At 46.2% G+C, this 25,781-nt stretch overlaps 1 protein-coding gene across 5 annotated transcripts in view; it reads right to left on the reverse strand.

Annotated features, from left to right (window-relative positions):
• The window catches only part of CTIF (cap binding complex dependent translation initiation factor), a 171,820-nt gene extending 147,386 nt beyond the window's left edge, over nt 1-24,434 (reverse strand). For 4 of the 5 annotated variants that reach the window (XM_035100977.2, XM_035100976.2, XM_035100975.2 and 1 more), the window contains exon 1: nt 23,895-24,172. In XM_035100977.2, the coding sequence (XP_034956868.2) occupies nt 23,895-24,137 (243 nt within the window). In that variant the 5' untranslated portion in view covers nt 24,138-24,172. The other variant, XM_035100979.2, reaches the window with a different exon arrangement.
• Nucleotides 24,435-25,781: the final 1,347 nt, after the last annotated feature.

Raw genomic sequence — 25,781 nt, forward strand, 5'->3', positions numbered from 1 at the left:
GGTAGTGTAACGAAATATTCTGATGCACTAGGGAGTGATCTCATTTAACATGTTTATTTTACTTGTAAACGCAGTGAAAAACTGCCACGCTCGTCTAACATTGTATTTGCAGCTGACATCTTTCACAGACTAATACACTTATAAAACAGAAAATTTCCTGCAGAAAAAAGAAAGCGCTAAAAAAATTTCCACCCCACCTTACTGGCTCACACTTTCCCTCTGATTTAAGAGCAAATCATGATTTGCAGTGTCATCTGAGCCAGGCAAACTATGGTTTGCACAAGTCGAAGTATGCCCAAATCAGATAGGACAACAATATTAGAATCATAAAGAGAAACTGGCATGAGAGGGAGGAGATGAGCACAAAGCTCATTCTCAATGCCAAACCATGGTTTAGCCTTACATCTGGCACCACAATTCCAGCACCTTTCTAAAACCTCTGCTAGCTTCTCCCTTCCATCCATCTCCTAGAATTCTAGCAACAATCAAACACCCGTGGGTAACAATTACCACCTGCGTAGTTCCTATTCCGATTTTCTGGTGTGGGTAATACTGGACTGAATTTGTGTGTATAATATTTTTTATTGGTTTTACAGTTTAGCTTTACATTCATAAAAAAAAGAAAAATACAACCGACAAATATATAATTCTCCGAATTCTCAGACTTCCACCCTCCCTTTTGTGGGGTCTGCTAATAAATCATTTTCACAGCACATCATATTATCCTCCATTTATACTGGGCTGAATTTGTGAAACAGTACAAAATAACAGGATTTTGAAAAAGAGCAAGCGAAGAGCCGATTCTGAAACTGGGGGACCAACAGCTGTATCTAGACATGAGCTGAATTTCCACGAGCTTAATTTTATATTGAGAAGTGGGAGAGTGAACTGTATCCCCTAGCTTGAATGCCTTAGCTCTCAAGGAAACTTCCCACCCAAGTGAGCTTGGGTTCGTTGCATACATGTTAAGTCCTCTCCTAGCCAGTGAGACCAGCATTCAAATCTCCCATTATTCTAGGCACATCTTACGACAGGGAATTTCATTAATGTGAGCAGTTTCTGAGCTCTGGGCTCAGTACTGCACCTAAGATTTCAGATTAAGACCTCAGAGTGGACGGAAAAGAATACCTTTTCCTGCCTCCCCACTTCCAGCCACTCTCTGAAGACTGGCGAAGGGACCCTCATAAGAATATTAGGGGGGCAAGCAGGCAGGCAGAAGTATGGCTTTGTTTTTTGCAGTCTTCAGATGAGGACTAGACCATGTGAAAAATGAACATAAGATTTTAGCTGCAGTTCATTCATTTTCAGCTTTGTAAAAAACCAAGATCATGGCCACTGGTCCCATCACCTCCTGGCAAATAGAAGGGGAAGAAATGGAGGCAGTGAGAGATTTTACTTTCTTGGGCTCCATGATGACTGCAGATGGTGACAGCAGTCACGAAATTAAAAGACGCCTGTTTCTTGAGAGATAAGCAATGACAAACCTAGACAGCATCTTAAAAAGCAGAGACATCACCTTGCCAACAAAGGTCCAGATAGTTAAAGCTATGGTTTTCCCAGAAGTGATGTATGGAAGTGAGAGCTGGACCATAAAGAAGGCTGATAGCCGAAGAATTGGTGCTTTTGAATTATGGTGCTGGAGGAGACTCTTGAGTGTCCCATGGACTGCAAGAAGATCAAACCTATCCATTCTGAAGGAAATCAGCCCTGAGTGCTCACTGGAAGGACAGATCGTGAAGCTGAGGCTCCAATACTTTGGCCACCTCATGAGAAGAGAAGACTCCCTGGGAAAGACCCTGATGTTGGGAAAGATGGAGGGCACTAGGAGAAGGGGACGACAGAGGACGAGATGGTTGGACAGTGTTCTCGAAGCTACCAACATGAGTTTGACCAAGCTGTGGGAGGCAGTGGAAGACAGGAGTGCCTGGCATGCTCTGGTCCATGGGGTCACGAAGAGTTGGACATGACTAAACAACAACATTGTTATAAAAAAGCGCACCTAGAAACACCATTGTGGCACCCATAACCTAGGTCCAAGGTGCCATTTAGCTCCTAGCTCTCATATCTCAGTTTCTAACACTGCGTGAGACAGATGAATATCCTGCCTTAGTCCAGCCCCGAGTCCTGACTACAGACAATCACATTAGCTTGCAAGAGTGGGAGCTCACAGGGGAGCATAAAAAGACACTCTGCCTAAGCTTTGGTTCAGGTGCTGAGGGATCATCCTGCAATAATAAGCAGTCAACGTTCAGCACCGGCATCCATTCCATTCCATTACCTCCAAAGGCAGGCGGACGCAAAACAGGCAGAAAGCACAAAGAGATTCTGCTCTAGCCAGCAATTTCCAGTCCATCAATCATCATCTCCCCACAGACACATGTGAACAAAGCACACACGCCCGCCCCCACCCCAAACTGAAATGTAACAGCGACTCCTCCTGCTTCGAAGAAAGAAATTAATTCCTAGAAGGAGGGCATGCATTGGCTCAAGGAATCTCAAGTTGGAAAGCCAGATTTGGGTAGGGGTGGGAGGAGCAGGAGGAAGAGACTGGCGCTTAGCAATCTTCTTAGAACCAATATGAACTAAGGTTGGCTATTCTTAACACAAAAAACTGCCTTACACTAAGTTGGGCTTATTGACTATTGATTGGTTACTTATTCCATTTATATACCACCCATCATCCAAAGATCTCAGGGCGGTTCACAATATAAAAAGTACAGGGTAAAAGCACGAAAATAGATAGTTAAAACAAAAACAAACCAGGGCCAAGAGAACGTTTCTTAAGCCTAAGGGCCACATGACCTTGTGGGCAGCCTTTCGGGGGCCACATGCTGGAGATGGGTGTAACCAGACACACAGGAGGGTGCAGAGCTGGGCCAGTGAGAACTGCAGTCTGTTGTTTGTGTGTACAGCCTGGGTAGAGTCTCAGGAGCCAGACAGGGAGCCCTGAAGGGCCGCATTACCTTCTCCAGACCCCAATTCCCTCCCACTGGTGACAGGAACAAAAGTTCATTTCCAGTACTGAAGACAAATTCCAGGCCTAAGAGTCCTTTTATTCTGTGTCTGCCCACATTTCTAAGCCCCTATTTTGCACTTGGCTCCATCGGGTGGACCTCGAAGCTTTACGAAAGAACAAAGTAAACCCCATAAACTCAAAGGCTGCCCGCTGCTGCCCCAAGATCTCAGAAAGCAAGACTGGGGGTGAAATACCCTCTATCAAGGATTGTGGGATTTTACTCGTGCACAGCGCACGGCAGGGGTCCTCAAACTTTTTCAGCAGGGGCCCGGTTCACTGTCCCTCAGACCTTGCCGGGGGCCAGACTATATTTTGAAAAAAATAATGAACGAATTCACACTGCTGGCACCAATCAAAGCCCAGCCCCCTTCCCTCGCAGGGCAGGGAGAAGCAAGGAGGAGGGAGGGAGGAGGCTCTGCCGCTGTGTGAAGGAGAGGGAAAGAATGTCCGCGCTGGCCGATTCCCGGACCTTCTGCGGGCCAGATTTAGAAGGCTATTGGGCCAGATCTGGCCCTGGGTCTTAGTTTGCCGACCCATGGCGCACGGTTCCTCCTCTAATGTTCAAAACAGAATATACGTGGCAGCAAAGGTTTCTATCAGTATTTCCTGCCTTATCAGCAGGGGCAACAGTTATGGCTCTGTGGTAGAAGGTCCCCAGTATCTCCAGGTATGGCTGGAGAAGATTCCTGATCTGAACCCCTACAGAGATGCAGCGTTGCAAATAGAAGGGAGCTAGATGGACCAGTGATGTACTGTGTCAGTATACTGCTCCCCAAATTCAAGCTGGTGTGTGTGTGTGTGTGTGTGTGTGTGTGTGTGTAGAGCTTGCTTTCTCTGGGATGCATTAAATTCCATGCACTAAAAAAAAATAATGCAAACCATCACAATCCAGTATGTGCAACACTGAGATACAGGAGGACATATGGCCCCCAGAGTTCCATTCAGAAATCGGATACAACAGATTTCCCGATTGTTCTCCGCAATGAAAAACAGTGGCTTGCACAGCACAATTCACCCTACGGCTAGATAGTGCATTAAATGTGGTTGTTGTTTTTTTAAAAAAAGTTTCCTCCCCTCCAGAGCTCACACAGTGGACAAAACGCTCCCAAAACGCCAATCTCCCACCCCAGATCATGAGCACAGCAAAAGAACACGAAGTGAAGGATCTGTGATGTGTTAGAGGTGTCCTTGTCGCCACCCTTGACTTTTCTGAAGTTGGACATCGGCAATGCCAAGAGATAACCAGGGTGATGTATACCGCCTGTCAAGAAAAAGCACGTGCTATGACCCAAAGTAACCCAAAGTTGGCACCGAGAAAAGCAAGCTGTTGTAGTATCAATAAAGTTTTCCGGTTTGGCAGGTTTTAAGGTTACTTTGGTGACGGCCGAATGCCCTGATGATAGAAAAAGAAATGAAAAGCGTTCACTGTAGTAGTTATCACAAGCACAGAGCCCTATGACCCTGTGACATATTTGCATATAGATTCTAATTTTTGTGAGGCTCCTGCATTGCATGGGGTTGGCCCGAGATGCCCCTTCCAATGCCAGAATTCTGCGATATTTCAATATTTGTGAGGCCTTCCAGATCAGGCCTCAGACTTTAGCTGGGCAACAGCCTTCGGTGTCTCCCTTTCTCAATCCTACGCTTGTAAACCTACCTAGTCCCATTCTTTTTCACTCTCTGCTGGCTTCCCTTACAGACTTTTGTTCCACCAATTTAGATGGGATTCTTTGGGACAGTGGTTCCCAATTAGCTAAGTACTGCAGACCCCGTTTATCAAAAGCCAAGCCATGGACCTTTTGAAAACTATGGTATCTCTATGGAAGTTTTTTTGCTATGTGAATGGTACCACAACCCTCTGGGGTCCACGGACCACCAATTGGGAGCCACTGCTTTTTTGGGGGGGTGGTCATGTGCTTTAAGGTCCCATCTGTCCTATATATCTAAAGGACTGTGTCCAGTTCTGGGCACCACAGTTCAAGAAGGATACTGACAAGCTGGAACGTGTCCAGAGGAGGGCAACCAAAATGGTCAAAGGCCTGGAAATGATGCCTTATGAAGAACGGCTTAGGGAGCTGGGTATGTTTAGCCTGGAGAAGAGAAGGTTAAGGGGTGATATGATAGCCATGTTCAAATATATAAAAGGATGTCATATGGAGGAGGGTGAAAGGTTGTTTTCTGCTGCTCCAGAGAAGCGGACACGGAGCAATGGATTCAAACTACAAGAAAGAAGATTCCACCTAAACATTAGGAAGAACTTCCTGACAGTAAGAGCTGTTTGGCAGTGGAATTTGCTACCAAGGAGTGTGGTGGAGTCTCCTTCTTTGGAGGTCTTTAAGCAGAGGCTTGACAGCCATATGTCAAGAATGCTTTGATGGTGTTTCCTGCTTGGCAGGGGGTTGGACTGGATGGCCCTTGTGGTCTCTTCCAACTCTATGATTCTATGACTGTGATGCCACCTTAAACCATCATGGCTTCCCCCAGAGTTTAGATGAGGCCCTCAAGAGTCCTGGCAGTTGGGTTACAGAAAGTCTGGGGGGGGTAACATTTGACCCCGTTTGAAAGTCCCCATCCCGGTCTCATTTATGTATTTAGAAGAAGAAAAAACTCTTTTCTAATTCTCAACCCCAGGGTTGGTTGCAAACACGTTACAAAACATTATCCTGCATATTGCAAGGGTGGAGACTGAGGCTTTTCTTACTAGATCCTTACCTTTCCAATCTGCCCAGTGAGCCAACTTTGGCAGGTGCACAGAACCGACCTGCCTGTTAGCCGCAATTATCCTGTGACCTATTTTCCCTTGGCCCTGCAGTTTGAAATCAGCCGGTTGCCGGTGCTTGAAAAACTCCTGCGCGCCTCTGCATTTCGCCAATTAGCAAGTTTATGGCTGAAGAGAGATTTGAACCTGGGGTTTCTCAATTGATAGCTTACACTCTTTTGAGTACGATACTATACAGGTCTCCTTAAGAAGCAAGCCCCGCTTGATTTCCGTAGAATTTCCTCCCAGGTAAGCGTGTACAGAACTGCAGCCAGACACACCACGCCAGACCTACCACAAGAAGCAAATACACAGAAACCATTTATGACACTAGCAAAGGTCAGAAATGCCCAGGAATCAGGCTTATCACCAAATCTGTTTGTTTTGCTGCGTCAGAGGAGGAGAGTCCCTGGGATGTCAAACAGGAGACAGTTGGGGAAGTTCTCTGATATGTGGACTCCTTGCAGAGATCTATTTGCTTGGATATGTCTGAGAATTGGAGCCTGCTGGATGGAGAAAATGTCCCAACTAGCCTACAATCCTGATCGTAGAGCGGCCAACCAGTTTATCTTGCCCAGGGCAAACCAAAGTGACTTAGAACCCAACAAACAGACAAAAGCCCCACGTAGATACATTAAAATTAAGAGGAAAAAGAAATACAGGGGTACCTCGACAACCGAACGACTCGACTTCCGAAGGTTTCGACTTCCGAAGTCAACAACCCCGGAAGCCTTTTCGCAGCGTGTGCAGTTGGCGCGTGCGCAAAGCGCGAAATCGCGTTTCGCGCATGCGCAGAACGGCCACTTCGAGAACTGAAGACTTCGACTTACAAAGATGGCCACTGAACGGATCGTCTTCGCAAGACCACTGTACAGTCAAAACATCCCACCCACCTCTGAAAGGTCACAGATAGTTAAAGGTCAAAGGCCTGGTTACAGGTAGGTAGCCGTGTAGGTATCTGAAGAAGTGTGCATGCACACGAAAGCTCATACCAATAACAAACTTAGTTCTTATTTTGTTTCGTCAAAGGCCTGGTTACAGAGGGAAGCTTTTGCCTTGCGCCTGAAGATATACAGTATTGATAGCACCAGGCGAGCCTCCCTGGGGAGAGCATTCCAGGGGGGGGGCACTGCAGAAAAGGCCCCGTTTTCCTGTTGCCACTCTCCGAACCTCTCGTGGAGGCTGTACACAAAGAAGGGTCTCAGATGAGGATTGCAGGGTCCTGGTTGGTTCACATGGTAAGGGGCGGTCCTTGAGGTATTGCGGTCCTGAGCCATGTAAGGCTTTATAGGTCAAAAACAGCACTTTGGAATTGGGCCCGAAAACTAATTGGCAGCCAGTGCAAGAGGGCCAGGTTTGGCGTTATAGGCTTAAAAGTGTCTTGCCCCGGTGAGAAACCTGGCTGCTAAATTCTGCACCAGCTGAAGTTTCCAAACAGTCTTCGGAGGCAGCCCCATGTATAACGCGTTGCAGTAATCCAACCTAGAGGTTACCAGAGCATAGACGCCAGAAGTTAGTCTATCCTACGGGGCACAAATGGGCCAACAGCCAAAACTGATGGAAGGCATTCTGGGCCACCGAGGCCACCTGAGCCACAAGCGACAGCAAGGGACGCAAGCTGCGTTATCTGCTCCTGTCCGATGCCTGCAAACAGGACCTGAGTTTCCTGTGGTTTCCAGCAACTGGTATTCAAAAGCATCCGTGCCTCCGACCATCGAGGCAGAGCATAGCCATCGTGGCTGGTAGCCATTGATAGCCTTGTTCTACGTAGCTGGTCTGGACCACCAACCATTCCCCATCTTTTCTCTCCATTTATTATGATTCACTTCACATTGCTTAACTGCATTTGTTTGTTTCTGGAAAACTCAATTAAAACAACAACAACGAATTAGAAAAACAGGAGATAATAGGCAGTGAATTCCTCTATATGAGTAGACAAGGTTTTTTTGTTTTTTGTTCTGCTTTAGATTAGCCAGTTCTCTTTGTTACATGTCACTGAACTAATTCTTTAAATATCGGTCAGCCAACTGATCACAGGGTTGTAGTTTTTCTAGTGAAACCTGCGCTCCGGAGATTCTCCACCATCTGCAGCTAACACGCAATTTTCTTTCTTCCAAGGCTCTTCTTAACCTTTCCGTGAAATTATATTACAGGACGGGGAGGGCATAGATCCAAATCTTGATCAGAGATTCTTTGTGGAGCTCTGATGGGTCAAGCTAACTATCCAGATGAAGCAGAAGAGGGTCAAAGTTTAGCGAGCTCACCAGCCACATTTTTAACCATCCTCAACGAAAGTAGAAAAACGCACAGAGATAAGTGCTGAATGAAAACCCGGAACAGCGGGAGTGTGGCCTTTAATTAATCCTGCAGACCAACTAGGCTCAAAATCCTACATTATAGGAATTTCAGCTGCCAGGAAATCCATTTCAGGCTTCCTCCAGTATCCCCCCACTCAAGAAATCTATTTTTCTTAACTGCATATAGATGCAGCAGATTCTATAAAAGCTTGTGCTGCGTTAAGTTTTAGTCTTTAAATGGGCCACAAGACTGTTTTTTGCTGCAGCCAACCCTAAACTGAAATGGAGTTGTAATTCACAATTCCTGCAATGTTTTCAGCATGCAAAGTCAGAACTATGAATCCCATTCTTCCATGTTATTAAGAAGGGATGACAATGTCCAGATCAAAAGAAGCGACCCTCCGGCCTGGAGGCCAAATGCGGCCCTCAAAGCCCCTCAACCTGGCCCTCAGGAGTCTCCCCAGGCCACACACCCTCCTCAGCCTACAGACATTACTGGCCCTGCTCCACACCCTGCTTGAAGGTTTTTACCTGACTGTGGATGTGTCCTTGAATTCCCATAATGCCTCTTGCTTCCTGGGATGGAGAATTAGGAGGTGTGTGCACAAAGGTAGCTAGCGCACAAAGGTAAACATTACATTGTTCCACTCACTTTTGTCCCTGGCCTCGCAAAACCACTGACATCCGACCCCTGAAGACTGCCCAGAAGCAAATGCGACCCTTAGGCCAAAATACATTCCCTACCACTGTTTCACATGCACTCAAAAGGTCCGTTAGCTATTTTAATGCCCTGTTTTGGGTTATTCAAAGCTGCCCTGATCATTTTCAAAGGCAGTCAGATTTGTAGTGTGTTGCAGGAGTGTTCAGCCTGTTATGGAAGTTGTTGTGCTCCATCTCAGGATCACAGTTTAGGAATGTTTCTGGATCCAACACTGTCAACTAGACAGGGACCTAAGTATTTTCCATCAGCATAAGCCAACGTAAAAAGGACTCTGCCATGTGTGTTCATTCTGTGTTGTTTTTAAACCTACAACCGGTGCTGTTTTTAAAACTGCTTTTTTAAGGCTAGGTTGCAACTGGACCAGTTGCAAAAAGCACCTGGCGTCTGGCTAATTTCGAACACGAATTAGATGTGCCAAGTTAAGAAGGACAAGGGTTGAACATGTGATGGCCTGGGACTTGGGCTCAGGCTCAGAGCCGGAGGAATCACAGCCTGCACCAGACCCTCTGCTTGGGACATTGGCTGAACCAAGTTTGGGGCCTGTTCCTGAGGAGCCTCAGTCCGCTCAACCTCCTCTGCAGCAAGAATCAGCTGAGCCGAGTCTGGGGCCTGTGCCTGCCTTGGTTCCAGGTGCAGAGGATACCTCGTTGCCATCAGCCGGGTCGTCACCAGCAGCTGGCCCACTGCCGGCTGGGGCGGCTCCTGGGTCCAGTAACCCACCGGCGTCTCCTGAGCTGCAGAGACTCAGGGCTTATAGAAGAAGAGACCTGAGTACTCGCAGGAGGAGTGCTTGACTCCAGGCGAGGCGAGGAAGTGAGTCGCCAGGGGATCGGGGCCGTCCGTTACCCCGTTCTAGATAAAAGGCGGCCAAACCCTGCAGGAGCAACATTGTCAGTTGCTAGACTAGAGATGTGAAGGCCCGGAAAACCCCCGAAAAAAAATTCAGGAGAAAACCAGTTTTTTCCCCTGAAGCCTTTTTTGGTTTTTTCCGAAAAATTGAAAAAATAAAAAATAGATTATGGAATGTTTTATTTTAACGTGCTGAATAAAATATTTTAAGATAAGGGGTTCAAATATTTTATAAATCATTTCTTTAAAATACGTATGGTATCAGATTATTCTAATTTCTGTGAGGACAAGCATGTCCTAGGTTACAAACTGAACTCTCCAATGCAAGAACAAGATACATTTCTTCCTTTTAGGAGATACTGTTGTCACCAGAAAAGAAAAAGGGTTCAGTTTTGTTTTTGCATACTGCACATGTGGTATCCTCTTCACTAGGCCTCAAAGCACTGGAAGAAAATATAGAGCAACAAAGTATATACTGTACTTAATTTTAAAAGGTTAGGGTTAGGGTTACTTCTGGATTTTTAAAAATTGTTTTGTGGAGTTTTCTTTGTTCCACATAAACTAGTAAACAGTTCAGGAGATTGTTGCTCCATTTGTTACAAATACAAATAAATATTATTTTAAAAGTAAATTCTGTTTGTATTAATTGTTTGGATACACTGTATTTTTAATATGCTAGTTGTGATAATTTTATGCCCATTAAAAATCGTCCATAGTTATATTTTATGTTTCTAAAGTAACAGAATGACTTTCAATCTGGAAAAGAAAAAAGAAGTGCTAATGTAGCTTTTTCAATTTTTTTTCGAAAATTTCCGTTTTTTCCCCGAGCTTCAAAACTTCCGGAAATTTTACATCTCTATGCTAGACCCTGCCAGTGTTCCTGCCTTCAACCTGCCTAGCTTTTCCTGTCTTGCTTTCCTGCCCGCGCTTCTGACCTGCCTTAGTTCCCGACCTAGGTACCTGTTCCTGACCTCACCTGACGCCCTGCCCTGCTCCCAGCTTCGGCTACTTCAGAGTGTCTCGACCCCGAACCTTTGAACCACGGACTGGACTTTGACTACGCCTCTTGGGTAACCCTAGGGACCAGCACAGAACATACTGGTGATGGTCAGTCAGAGTTGTCCACATCAACAGACCACAATTACTGGAGGGGGGGGAGAGATCCTCTAATAAGCCAGGACCAGAAAGCACTCTGAAACACCCATTGGCAAAGGCACATTACCTCGACCGCTTTGATCTGCAGAACTTACACTTTTACAAGTTCCTTACAATGTTTGTTTCTTTGTTCTGCATCGGTGAGGTGTCTATCTTTTAGTGCGACATGATCAGACTAAAGGGGTTGATGTACCCATTGATCTACACACAGATAGATCTCCTTCCAAGGCAATGGGAAGTCCAGGCAATGGAAACTGTTTAAAACAAAACAAAACAATTGAGAACTGCACAGATAATGTTGTGTTACGGGGTGGCCCACAAATGCCAAAAATATAAATAACTAAAAAAAACTGGCTATGCACCAACAGAAACCTGCAGCAGAATCTAAGATCTGATATTGAATTGCTTGAAGGAGGTCATAGCGTGCAAACCCCCCATTGTCCCAGACTGTGTCCAAAAGGACTTGTGTGTGCAGCAAAACAAGTTTGGCTACTGCTCCCTAGGAGTCAGCTTGCAACGTCTCTTGCCAAGGGGCTAATCGCAAGAGGATGTGAGTGTAATAATGTACAACTTGCAACCTGAACCTGGTTATGCTTGGAGTCAGTTCCATTCAGGCTGACAGAATTAACTTTCAATCTGCAGGGTTGAGGTTGCAGAGTCGAGAATGCATAATTGCACGCTCTCCAAGATTTGATCCCTTTTATCCAGACATCCCCAGATTTCTAAGTAGCCAAATCACATTTCTTTCTAAACCAAAACTGGAGGGTTGCCATTTTAACTACAAATCGGAGCCTTTTTTCTTTTTTTTTAAGAAGAGCATGTGTAGCTAACAATTATTTTAGGAGAAGCCTCTTGCTGGGGGTGGATAACTCTACAGCAGCTCTGCAAGGAGGGCATCACGACTAACGCTCCAGACAGTGCCAACACATGAAATGCAAGTCCAAAATGTCTGAAGGGCACCAGCTTGGGGAAGCCTGCTGTGAAATGAACACTGACAGATCAACAACAACAACCTTAATAATTTCAGCACATATGATATTGTTAATGGATGAAGTGCCCTTGTATTGCTGGAGGTCTATTCTGGCTGGCTTCCAGAGTTTTGAGGAATGCACATCTCCCCAGGGAAGTGTGTTTGTGTGAGCGCACACATTTTCGAGGAAAGGTTGTCAGCATATTTGCCTTTTATTTATGTGCAGTTTATCCTGAGCGTTGAGATTTGTTCGCCGTTTGTTTTGCACAACGTATACACATCTCCAACTGATGCCCAATCCTACCACAGGATGAGTCATTTCCCACACAAAACTTGCACTCGGAGCAGCTTGCAATACAATACAGTCGTACCTTGGATCCCGAACGCCTCGCGAGTTGAACATTTTGGCTCCTGAACGCCGCAAACCCGGAAGCGAGTGTTCCGGTTTGCGAACGTTCTTTGGAACCCGAACATCCGACACAGCTTCCGATTGGCTGCCACCCAGAGCAGACCAAACTGGGCAAGATGGACACACTTTTGACCTGCTGTAAATGCACAGGAACTTGCCTTACACCAAGTCAGGCCACTGGTCTGTCTATAGCTCAGTACTGTCTATACTGACCGGCAGCAGCTCTCCTGGGTTTTAGTCAGGTGACATTCTCAGCCCCACGTGGAGGCGTCAGGGATCGAACCTGGAACCTCTTGCGTGCAAAGTATTTGTTCTACCACTGCCCCACTGAGCCTTTCCCCATGGAAAAGTCACAGGAAGACAGCTATGTTTCTAAGAACAGCCTGCAGCCAAGAGCAATTTGTTCAAAAGAAAGTACCTTGGTTCTCATCTGTGTAATGATCTACTCCAGTTTTCCCCAACCTGGTGCCCTCCAGATCTCTGGGACTACAACTCCCATCAGGCCCAGCCAGAAGTGGGGAAGGATAATCCCCAGACAAGGTAAGAATCTCCATCTGATATTTGATGGAAAGTGGCTGGGGAAACCCAGCCAGATGGGCGGGGTATAAATACCATTATTATTATTATTATTATCATTTATTTTTATTATTATTACTGTATGTGCAGCCCACCAATTGTCCAAGCTTTCCAGCATCCTCTGAGAAAGAGACTGTGGCTTCTACCTGAAAGGCATGTTTGATGCAAAGTCAGGAAAACTATCAGCTACCTTTCAAGCTGTATAAATACCGGATAGCACTCTCTGCAGAGCAGACAGCATGAGTGCGTGTTTGCTGTTCAGCCAAGGGCAACATAACTAACCTGATCGGATTGCATGATGCAAGCTGTACCCTTGGACCCAAAGTTCAAAATCCTGCATGAGCTTTTGCATATCTAGATGGCAGGAGCTGCTGCAACTTACAGAGAACTTTAAAAAAGGAAAGGTGTTTCTCAGCCTTCCTCCCCTACCCTCCATGACAAAGCAGGTTGGAAATCAGAAAAATAAAGACTTTCCTGGACTGTATCCCTTCAAACCGCAGGTGCTGGTTTTTGTTTTTTCTCTCTCTCCCTGTGGAAGAATTCAACAACACACTACTGCCTGAACCGCTGAAAGGCAGCTCCGAATGCGGAATACCCCCATGATAAGGACATGCACTAACTTCCCTGGTGGGTGGCTGTTGGCATCCGTCTGTCTTGAGACACAAAGGAGTGTTCCCCCGGGGGTGAAGTCAAACCGCCACATTAGCATTGTGACCTCTCTGGGGCACAGGCCTGGGCAGTGCGCCTGGAGGTCCTGGGCTGCGCAGACAACAAGAACACACACACCCTCGCTGATGTGGTCCAAAGGAAAGCAGAGCAATGCGTTTGGCACCAGCCTGGCTGTGGGAGTTGACGGAAGGAGCCATGCAAGGCACCATCCAACTGTCTTAGGGACTCCACTCTGGACTTGGGTAGAATTTACTCTAGGGCTGGACAATGTCAGGTTTTCAACATTGTGATGTATCACCAGCCAAACATCACAATCTGGTGATACATTAAGTTGATAGGGAGGAACAAACCAGGCAAGCTTCCCAGATTCGGGTAATCGCCTGGGTGATGGGCCATTAAGAGAACAAAGGAAATGGGTGAGGCTCCTTCTCCAACTCTTAAAAGCTGGAGTTTGAGAGGGTCAGAATTTGCTGTGAGGTGACCTAGAGGGCTGCAGGCTGGAACGCCAGAAATCAATACAACTTTCCAAGGAATACAGAGAAGTAAATCACAAACTAAATACTTCTGTATGTGGTTTACAAAAATTCATTAACAGTAACGTACAAAAATTCAAAGCCTTCTAAAGTCTTAAATGCTATTTACAATGCCAAAATAATAATGACATACGCAACTCAATGCAGTGGTACCTCAGTTTTCAAACGTAATTCTTTCCGGAAGACTGTTCGAGTTCCAAAACGTTTGAAAACGGAAAACTCAAAACTGAAATCAATATGGAAGCCGCATTTCCGGTTTGTCTTCTGAGATGCATTTGAAAACCAAAGTACTGTATTTACTTCCAGGTTTACGGCGTTCGAGTTCCGAAACGTTCATCAACGGAGACGTTCAAAAACCGAGGTACCGCTGTATTGAGTTGTGTGTGTCATTATTATTTTGGCATTGTAAGAAAAAAAAACCCATCAAGATATTCTTGCAATAAGTCCAAGACAATAACTATAGGTGTAGTTGTTGCTGGTGCAATTCCAGCACAACTCCAACAAAAGATAACTGGATTTCAATCTGTTTTGTGAATCTTCTTCTGGTCAGCCCGAAAAGGAACTATGCAACGGCAATTCAATGCTCAACCAAATAGGTCAGCACCATCCTTGAAGAGATACCAGTACATTGCTCTTTTTGAAAAGGCTGCAATTATGGGAGAAGCAAGACCCTCTTGGAGTGTTAATGATGTGAACCCCTCCATCGTAGGCTAAGGTTGTACAGTGGTACCTTGGGTTACGTACTCAATTCGTTCCGGGGTGCCATTTGCACCCTGAAAAGTATGCAACCCGAGGGTCCATTTTGCGCATGCGCAAAAGCGTGATATCGCGCTTCTGCGCATACCGCGCACGCGGTGAAAAGTGGCGAAAAATACTTCCGGGTTTGCGGAGTACGCAACCCGAAGCATACGTAACCCAAGGTATGACTGTATATATGTGTAAACCATATATCATAAAGACACTACAGTCTCCTCTCTGCCTCATTGCCAAAAGGAAACACAAATCCTGGGTATGTGCCTGGAACCCCTGGAATCTTGGGAGCCTGAAGTGGTGTGCAACACTAGGTAAAGAACCAAAAAAAGTCAGCAGGAGAACATGCGTGCACAAAAGTGTGAGAGAAGCTCACCTCGCTACAGAAAGGAATCATACATGCCATTGTTTTTAACACTCAATTGGGAGTCGCCCAGAGTGGCTGGGGAAACTCAGCCAGATAGGCGGGGTATAAATAAAATAATAATAATAATAATAATAATAATAATAATAATAATAATAATAATAATAATTTAAAGCACCCAACGTCACCCAAAGTATCCAACTATAGTTTGTTAAGGATGCTGGGGACTGTAAAGAATAAACTACAGTTCCCAGGATTCTTTGAGGGGGTGGAGAAATGAGCCCTAAATGCACACAGACCAAAGACAAAGAGCAGCCAATGTAACTCAGGAAGGCTTTGTTTAGCAGGGCAAGATCCTGACAGGCTGACGTAACCATGCTGACGCCGTCATCAGAGTAGCTGTGGATTTAGTGTTGATTGCACCATCATCACCAGGATCAGAAATCCCTTCCTCTGGGGGAATCCTCAAGGGGCTACTATGGCAACTCGAGAGCCTGTTTGATGCCAAGTGAGCCAGACCACAGATTCAGCAACACACTTTCCCAAACGAAAGGATACTGATCTTACCTGCTATTCTTTGCCTGAGCTTTCAAAAAAATGGCAAGATTCAATTTTGCATTCTACACAGCAATGGTATTTTGCACGCGTAGGCCAGAGTTTGCTGCAATGTACCGATGCAAGGCGACATAAATTAACTGAACCTGTTAAATCCTTACGGAAAACACAACAGATATTTCAACTTGGGACAAAGGGAAACCATTACATATTGTAATGGAGACTGCCTTTTTAAGGTATTAATCTTGAAACACCTAAACATTAGGAAGAACTTCCTGACAGTAAGAGCTGTTCGGCAGTGGAATTTGCTACCAAGGAGTGTGGTGGAGTCTCCTTCTTTGTACCGGTAGGTCTTTAAGCGGAGGCTTGACAGCCATATGTCAAGAATGCTTTCATGGCGTTTCCTGCTTGGCAGGGGGTTGGACTGGATGGCCCTTGTGGTCTCTTCCAACTCTATGATTCTATAATCTGACTTGCAAACATTTCAGGTCTTCTCAGAGATGGAGCGTACTGAGTAACAGGCAAAAGAGGCACAAAAGGATGGTTGGGAGCACTGTAGGCAGTGTTCATTTCAATATACTGTATAATGCTTTTCTTTTATCTCAAGTTTAAATATCTAATTGCGTTCACACAAGGACCCGTGAAGAATAGGAAGAATGTTCGTCAGAGTTTCCCAACATGCAGCTCTTCAGATGGTGACAGGAGGGGGAGTCGGACAACACCCAGAAATGCATCAGGTGGAGGAAGGAAATATGACTCCCCACCCCACCGACACTCTCCCCAAATTTACTCCAGAAGGTGGTAGTTGTTGGGGGACCCCTGGAACATAGCTGTGGAGTAGGAAATATTTTGTTTTCGACATGTTATATATCAGGCACGTCCAACAGGTAGATCATGATCTACCAGTAGATCACTGGATGTCTGTGGTAGATCACCGGTAGATCAGTGGCTCCACCCAAAGAAGCTAACAAACTTTGGCTCCCCTAAAAAAAGCTCAACATCTTTGCCCTGCACCCCTAAAAACAGGGCTTTTCTCCCCCCCCAAAAACTCAACAACTTTGACCTTTTTCCCCCTAACAACCTGAACCACCAAAAACAGGGTTTTCCTTCCTAAAACAGCTCAGCATCGCTTTCCTCCTCCCTGAAGAACAGGCATCCCCAAACTCGGCCCTCCAGATGTTTTGGGACTACAACTCCCATGATCCCTAGCTAACAGGACCAGTGGTCAGGGATGATGGGAATTGTAGTCCCCAAAACATCTGAAGGGCCAAGTTTGGGGGTGCCTGCTAAAGAAGCCCAACAACTTTGACCTGAACCCCCCAAAAGGGGGTAGATCACTGCCAGCTTTTAACTCTGTGAGTAGATCGCAGTCTCTTGGAAGCTGGCCACCTCTGTTACATATAAACATCACACAATACTGATATAACACCATGTCTGAAACAAGGATGGAGCTATGGAGAGGCACTGACTAGCTTCACGGTTTTTCCCGTATCATGATTTTTTTTTTTTACATAGCACAGACCCCACACACCACGATTCACGATATACTGCCAGGTCAACAATTATGAAACCGATATGGACTTCTAACCGGTTTTGGATGATATGTCGCCCAGCCCTACTGGGGGGGGAGTGCAGAGAAAGGAGGTTCCATTCTGCAAGCAGGAATCCTCACGCCGATTGAATGTTCACTTAGCACTACACTGGTTTTCCCCATATGCAAATTTGCACTGATTTATCCGTTGATTCAGCCAAGACTTATTGGCACAGTTGGCTAAGATTTCTGCGATTGCGAGAATGCCACTGCAAGACGTGAGGGCTAGCAAGTGGAATGCGTGACCCGACTCCACTGAAAAGCGTAGGCTTGGAGGAGACACCTGTTAGCTCTGCAATGTCTGTATTCCACATATCAAAGTTGACCCACAACCACCCCATCCCGCTGCTGCAGTCAACAAGCTGTGAGATCTCTAGAATGGGGTTCCGGTTTCCGCCTGCAGGAATGGCGGACCTGTTTTCCATCTCTCTGACCTTTGTAAGGAATTTGGCGGTTGCTAGGGGAGTAAATGGCAACCCCCTACCCTCTCCGGGGGTTACGGAGAGGGGCCGCTGGCCCGCGATGCCCCCAGACCCACTCCGACTGTTTTTGGAGTGGGGGGAGCTTGGGCTGAGCACTTACAAGGGCCAGGACTCCCGGACGCTAATCTGCATGGCGGGGATTTCCATGGTTAAAGAAGATAATTAGGCTTAAATCTATGGACATACTTCAGAAGGAGGGAAAGAAGCGCTGTTTACTGCTGAGAAATTTATGCTGCCGAGTGAGAGGAGTCAAAGATTGTACTGCATCTGGAAGAAGGATTGATGGGGACGGAGCGATAAGGGGAGTGAGTTTTTATTTTATTTTTTTTCTTCATATTGTTGCCTCGTACCTTCCCGGACGCGATGTCCTGGCTTGTTTGGAGTGAAAGAGAAGCAAAAGACTGTGTGAGTTGAACCTTATAACTGTTGTTACTGAGCATATTTTTTTAAAGATGTGGAGTTGCCGATGAGAAAAGCCCCCCCCTAGTCGGACGGAAGGAGTTCTGAATGCGTTCGGAGGATTTATGAGCTGTGACGCACTTTAAATTGGAGCAGCGACCTGAAGCTAAGTTCAGCTATAGGGCAAGGAGATCCATTAATTTACCAAGAGTCTATGGTTTGATGTTTGGGTCTCCTGCCTGGAAAAGCTGTAAATTCTATAATGATCGTAAATTTTCATGGCCATGAGAGGAAAGCGAAAGTGATTTGAGCTTTTTAAGATGGCGCTACTTCGAATTGCTTCAACGCAACAGGAGCTCCATTAAGAAGATTTATGGGGAGGCTGGACTGATTAACTCACACAGGAGAAAGAACATCTGTGAGACTTTGTTTGATATTTATATCAGCAGCTGGGAAACAATCGTGAAAGTAGAAAACATCTATGTGACTGTAAGGGGAAGATCTGGATTATTATGAACTTGAAGGACGATTTGAACTTTAGAAAAAAGACGGCAGTGGACAGTTGCGAGGAATTCCCAATTTCTTGAAGCATGGGAACCCAAATAAAAAATTCTTTAGATGATTTGGCATAACATTCGGTCTGATTGATATATATATGTGTATAATTTGAAATATTGAATGTGATATAATTGGTTTTAATTGGAAAATTAATAAAAATATTTTTTTTTTAAAAAAAAGAGATCTCTAGAATGTGCATGGCCCCACACTTCAGGCCCCTAAGTGTGTGATATGAAAATGGGTAGAGGACATTTCCCCCATTCCAGAGAGGAGTTTTGGGACAATGCTCCCAGCACAAATAAACTACCCTGTGATCCTCAGATGAAAGACGATATAGAAATGTAATAAAATCATTAAATAAACAAACTAGGCCTGCAGATTCCACACACTTTCACTACTTTCCCAGTCAATGGGTCTCCTGCAAATACCTCTGCGGACGGCCTCCTTCTGATACCGTACTAACAGGAAGTCTGCCCCCCCCCCACAGTATAGGATCCAGGGCCTTAGAATTCCCTCCCATTGAAAGTTGGGGGCGAGCTCTGTCGTCCTTTTGGCACCTACTTGAAAACTTCCTCTTCCAAGGAGCCTTTTCAGGACAGGGCTTTCCAGGTCTGCATCTGCATTGCAATAGTTTTAAGGATGTTTTTGTTTTAGCACTTGTTTGCTACCCTGGGCTCCTATGGGAGTAAAAGTGGGATTAAAAATAAAAGTAAAAAAAAATAGACAGGATTTCAGTGGTCAAACATATGACTCTTCTGCAGGAGGTCCCTGGTGCATCACCAGCTAAAAAGGGCCAGGTATATCTGGTGTGCGGGACACCAGTGGCGCTGTGGTCTAAACCACTGAGCCTAGGGCTTGCCGATCAGAAGGTCAGCGGTTTGAATCCCCGCGACGAGGTGAGCTTCCGTTGTTCGGTCCCTGCTCCTGCCCACCTAGCAGTTTGAAAGCACATCAAAGTGCAAGTAGATAAATAGATACCGCTCCGGCGGGAAGGTAAACAGCGTTTCCGTGTGCTGCTCCGGTTCGCCAGAAGTGGCTTGGTCATGCTGGCCACATGACCCGGAAGCTGTCTGCGGACAAATGCCGGCTCCCTCGGCTTATAGAGCGAGATGAGTGCCGCAACCCCAGAGTTGTCCGCAACTGCACCTAACGGTCAGGGGTACCTTTAGCGTTACTTTATATCAGGTGCACGGGGGGGGGGGCTTCTCGCCCTGAGAAACTGAAGAACTGCTGCCAGTCAGAACAGGCATCACTGGGCTAGATGGACAAATGGTCTGACTTCGCGAAAGGCAGTTTCATTTACCACCACACAAATCCTCTCCCTGCGACAAATAAGGTTGTTTCCATTTCATGCAAGGTATTTTGGAAAGAAGTAGTTCCATTGGCTGAACTATGACCTGCGGAGGAACATTATGCAGCAATGCATCCTGTGGGGGCACCAGATATGTGAAATCCCCTCTTCTCCGATGAGTTTTCTAATTACTAAGGGTTGGTTATTCCTAGCTTTGTTGCAGTATATTTATTAGAAAGAGTTGTTGAACTTTTATTTTGTTTTTAAATATTTTAAGATCTGGTTTTTATTCCTGTCCCATATAGGTTCGCCCTCAGCACTCCCCAACCTGGTGCATTCTAAATGTTTTGGACTACAAAAGCCATCATGACAGTGCTGACTGCAGCCAATGGGAGTTGTAGTCCAAAACAGCTGAAAGGCACCAGTTTTAGAGCAAGAATGGTACAGAAATGTTTTAAATAGAAAAAGAAAACAGCAAGGTCTACATTGGCTTTCCCAGTGACATCCGTGTCTGGGGCTACAATTGCAAGACTGCATGCACACTAGACATTTAAAGCATGCACACACACACAAGCATCGTGGGAACTGTAGTTTACCCCCCACAGAGCTAGAGTTCCCAGTTCTGGATTCACGCTGAGAGCAATGTACATAGCTATCTTTGCCATCGCTTAACCATGGTATTGTTTAGATTAGGTGTAAGATGCTGAATATCTTATGATCACTCCTCTGATGCTAATTCCCCTCTCTCCTTCCTAATCATCGTTACCGTAAGTGTCACCTTAAGTACTGACCTCACCTACTGTAAAAAGTTTGCCAGGCTCTCTTAGCCAGAATTTGCTAACCAGCTTTAAACGCAGCTTTAAACCAGGGTTAGGCCTAACCATGGTTGGTGATGTCAATGCAGTGATTAACCATCTTTAAACCCATGTGTGAGAGGGTTTTTTTGGGGGGGGGGATTTGCAAGCTAAAAGGTCTACTTTGAACTCAAAGGTCTGCTTTGAAGAGAAAGCCAGAGTATGGCTTACCATGACTTCACAAACATGCTGGTTTCCGTGGAGAAAATCAGAGGTGTTTTGCTCTTCCCCGGTTTTCTTAGGTCAGTGTGATATGCTTGTTTGGCTTGGTGTGTCATCCAAACCTGGGATTGTGGCCGAGGTCTCACCTCCTTTACCATAATCAGAGGACAAGCCTTGGTTATGTACCATATTATGATTATATCCTATTGCCAAATGCAGCAGTTTGCTCTAGAAATAGCAAACACACACTGTGTTTTGTGCCACCCCAAAGATTTGCTAATGACACACAATCCCACTGCAAAAGGATTCGTGAAGCAAATTCTTCCTGCATGTACTTAAAAGGCACACTAGATAAATCACTGCATTTCACATAGGACAAAATTACTTTTCTGTACAAGTTTCTAGCTCTCATTGAGCGAAAGTGCACTTTGAACGAGAAAAGGGAAAATGGTTTGGTCCTAAAATACAGTCCATGCTAGTGATCCGGGCTCCATTCATTTTTCTTAGCAGAGTGCCAATTTACCCACCTACAAGAACTTGGATGAAAAGAACAGCAGTTTGCATTTCCGATTCAGAAGCCCACCAGACTACCGAGAAGCAGCAGTATCCAGCCGTCAAGATATCGGACATTTCGGCGCCTGATTTCACAAACCTGACACCACGTCGAGGTAAGCATCTCTTAAATACAGCAGATAAAAAGCTCTTTGCAGAGCTGCTGGTGCTTTTGCTAAATGCAAAGATCTGTTTCCCGTGAAGGAAGCTAGAGGAACGGAAGGACTGTGGCAGAAAGAGAGAGAGAGAGAGAGAGAGAGAGAGAGAGAGAGAGAGAGAGAGAGAGAGCCTTGCTCTCTGATCTAACTGCCCCCCCCCCCGCAATCTGTTCTTCCCCTCAATACTGCAGCAGGCTCTTCCACCATAAACTCATGTACAGAAAGCTCTTACGTAGCACAGGCTAGGAGCAAGAGCCCCCACCCCACTCACCTTCCTCCTCCTGGCCTTTGGAAGCATTTATCCTTCCCCATAACTAATGATCACCTAGGAGTTGTGCCTTCTTACAAGATCGAGGAGTTAAGGGCAGCAGGTACAAAAATCACCCCAAAGCACCAGAATAAAAACCACTGCAGGAAAAATATATTATATTTTTTTTTTAAAAAAATGGACCGCACCCATAACGTGCCTGAAAGCTGATCCAGCCTAGGATTGCTCCCCATTATCAATGCAGAGACGATGGATCTTCAGGCTACCATTCTAGGCTCACAAGCCTGGGGTAACCACAGCTGAATTCAATGGGACAATGCAGGAAATGTCGCCAATGGCAAAGCACCTTAGCCTGCTCTATGATAGTACGGTACTAGGAGACGATGGTCTGTTCTGTTCTGTTCTTATCTATCGCTCAAACCCCTTTCCTTCCCCCTTGGTAACAAGGCGGCATGAGATTAAAAACGATATCAGGGATTTCGGAATGGAGATGTTCTTGCCACGTCAAGAATTAACGCTGAAAATGAGGCCACCGGCTCCCATGCAAACTAAATCTAATTATTTTAATGGAAATCTGCTAGATTTTTTGATATATGGGAAAGGAATCCAGCTAGGATATGCCCCAAATCACATTGTCACCCAACAGAGCGTTGTGTAGAACTGCACTGCCTGAACATAGTGCGCTGCCCGCAAACACACACACACACACACACACACACAAAAGGATACCCTTTGGCTCCCTTAAAACCCGGATAATCTAAGTTCTGCATTTTAATAGCACGACAAACCTGAGTATCTATCAATGCATGACATTTTGAGCGAAACAATCCAAGCCCTTGCCCGGTGTGTGTGGAGGTGGAATCGGACAGAAAAATCTGTGTAAAGCAGCAATCGCCACTGGGCAGCTGAAAAGGATTACAATAGCCTCTGAACAATTAATCCTGTATTAGGGAGGAGGGAGGGGAGGGAGGGAGATGACCTCAAGACAACATCATCAATGGAGGAGGGTTATGATTCTGGTGGACTTTTTAACACAGGAAATCCTGGAGAGATCACCAATCTTTCATTCCACCTCCCCCTCCCCCCCCAATAAAAACACCCCCCAAAAAAGACATACGCAGTTGCATAATATTCGCAAAAATCAAATTACACACATGCTTTCATGGATTTATAGGCGAGGAGATATTAAGGGGGTGGGGTGGGGAAGAGTCCTTTTACTACACACAGCGCAGCTTGTGAAAAATTACAACTACGAGTAGCATCCATTCTATTTCTCTCCCCGCCCAAATTCTGACAAGGGAGCCTATCTGTGTGTCTCGGGAGAGACCGTGCCGGAATGATGCATTTCATAAAAGGGCTGAGATAAAATGCCACCAGGCCCGGGCTGCAAATCAGAAAAAAAAAGACTTTCCCTGACATAAATTGTATTGGCTGGAAACGAAGAGGTGGAGGGGAGAGAAAGCGGGTGGGGGGAGCCGACATGAAGGGGGGGAGGGAGGAGAAAAGCGGGGGGGGGGATTGAAGTCTAGACAACATGCAATCGACACGCACATATCCACGCAGAAGGGGGGTGGGGGAGAGAAGGAGAGGATCACATGGGACCGATGGGGGGGGAGAGAAAAGAAAGCAAAATAAACTCCGTTCCAGTTTTGGCCTATGCAGACGCAGGAGGAGGAGAGGAAGCTGGGGAAAGAGAGCTACCGGCTCTTCCTATTTTGATCTGAAGCAGAGATTCCCTCCTCCCCCCGCAGCAAAAACGCAGGAACACCTCGCCACTCGGTCAACGGCAGAGCGGTTGCAAAACAAAGGGGAGCCCCGCCTCGCCCCGCCTGAGTTACGAGGGTGTCACGCAGCCGCCACAACAAGAGGGGAGAGACCACAAGCGCCCTTCGCCTCCTCTCCTCTTCCCCGCTTTTCCCCGGGAGAAAAAGCCACGACAGGGTTCCACCGCCATCACCTGCGCGCGATCCAAGAGACCCGACCGAGGAAACGCAGCTGGATCCAATGCGTAAAAAGGAGGATTCCCTCCTCTCCCTTTTATTGCAACGCCTCCGGGCTGGGGAGGAATTGTGGTGTGTCGGGCGCGCACGCATGGATATATATCATCAGCAGTCATTTGCTGGCAATCGAGGCGCAGCGCGGATACCCACAAAAGGACCCTCGCGCGCGCGCATTCACACAGCCCTACGGATAACCCCATAGCAGCCCAAACCCACAACAGCGCCTGATGATGCTGATGATTACCTTTCTGGAGAGCCAAGGCTGGGCTGGAGAGGAGGAAGAGGGTGCCTCTGGGTGGATTCCGAGGGAGGAAGGAAAGGGGAAGGGGGGGGGGGGTCAGATTCCTTCTTGGAGGTGCATGAGTTCCGACTGGAGAGAGCTTGGGAAGGTGGAGGCAGAAGGAGGGCTTATTTTCGCTCTTATTTTCCAGGCTGTCCAACGACACAGAAACCGGGCTCCTGTGACACAGGCTAAGAGAATGCAGGAATGTGACGTTCCCAACTCCTCCCAACGAGCCACGTGCATAGACTTTAAAAAAGAAAGGGAAGCGCTAAGCTTCCTGGGAAATGTAGTTCCTCTTCGAGGGGAGCGGAGGAGAGGAGAGGAGGGAGAGAGAGAGATGGAGGGATTGTATTTTGGACCTGCGCGATCGGACGCACCTGGGAGAATCTTTTTTTCCTCCAGGCGCTGGAGGTAATGGGGCACTTTATATTGTCCAGCTGTCCTTTGTCAACAACAAATGGTCGCTGTTTTTTTGTGTTGAATATATGCTAATAATAATTAATAATTAATAAGTAATAAGTAATAAGTAATAAGTAATTAATAATTTATTAATGCCCCGCCATCTGGCTGGGTTTCCCCAGCCACTCTGGGCGGCTTCAAACAGAAAAATAAAACACAGTAATCTATTAAACATTAAAAGCCTCCCTAAACAGGGCTGCCTTCAGATGTCTTCTAAAAGTCTGGTAGTTGTTTTTCTCTTTGACATCTGATGGGAGGGCGTTCAACAGGGTGGGTGCCACTACCGAGAAGGCCCTCTGCCTGGTTCTCTGCAACTTGGTTTCTCGCATCGAGGGAACCACCAGAAGGCCCTCGGTGCTGGACCTCAGTGTCTGGGCAGAACGATGGGGGTGGAGAAGCTCCTTCGGGTGTTCTGGACCAAGGCCATTTAGGGCTTTAAGGTCAGCACCAACAATTTGAATTGTGCTGGGAAATGTACTGGGAGCCAATGTGGATCTTTCATCACTAGTGTTATGTGGTCTTGGCGGCCACTCCCAGTCACCAGTCTAGCTGCCACATTCTGGATTAGTTGTAGTTTCCAGGTCACCTTCAAAGGTAGCCCCACGTAGAGCACATTGCAGTAGTCCAAGCGAGAGATAACTAGAGCATGCACCACTCTGGCAAGACAGTCTGCAGGCAGGTAGGGTCTCAGCCTGCGTACATATTGTCATGCAACCAGTCCTTGCAGAATGTAGGCACCCTATATATAGAAATGAGCAAACCAGTGATATTTTAGGGAGCAGACTAGCAGGCGGGGGGCATTACTTATACCATAGGAGCCTACATAACACAAAACACTGTTGCTGTCTGTAGGTTTTATTTTATTTGTTTTTTTATCTTATATTCTGGAAATGTACACCCAGTTTTTTCCCATTAATTTTTTTGGGGGCCCCCAAGATGGTGGGGCCCTAAGCTATAGCTTGCTTAGCTTATAAGTAAATCCGGCACTGCGATTGCGTCTCGTTGCTTAAAGGCACCCAAGCCTCTTGTATGTCCTGTTCTCTCAGGGCCACGTCCTTAGAAAGGATAATGAGAAAAGAGGGGCAATAGCCCAGGAGCCTAC

The sequence above is a fragment of the Zootoca vivipara genome, chromosome 11 (assembly GCF_963506605.1).
Source record: "Zootoca vivipara chromosome 11, rZooViv1.1, whole genome shotgun sequence".
Taxonomy (NCBI): domain Eukaryota; kingdom Metazoa; phylum Chordata; class Lepidosauria; order Squamata; family Lacertidae; genus Zootoca; species Zootoca vivipara.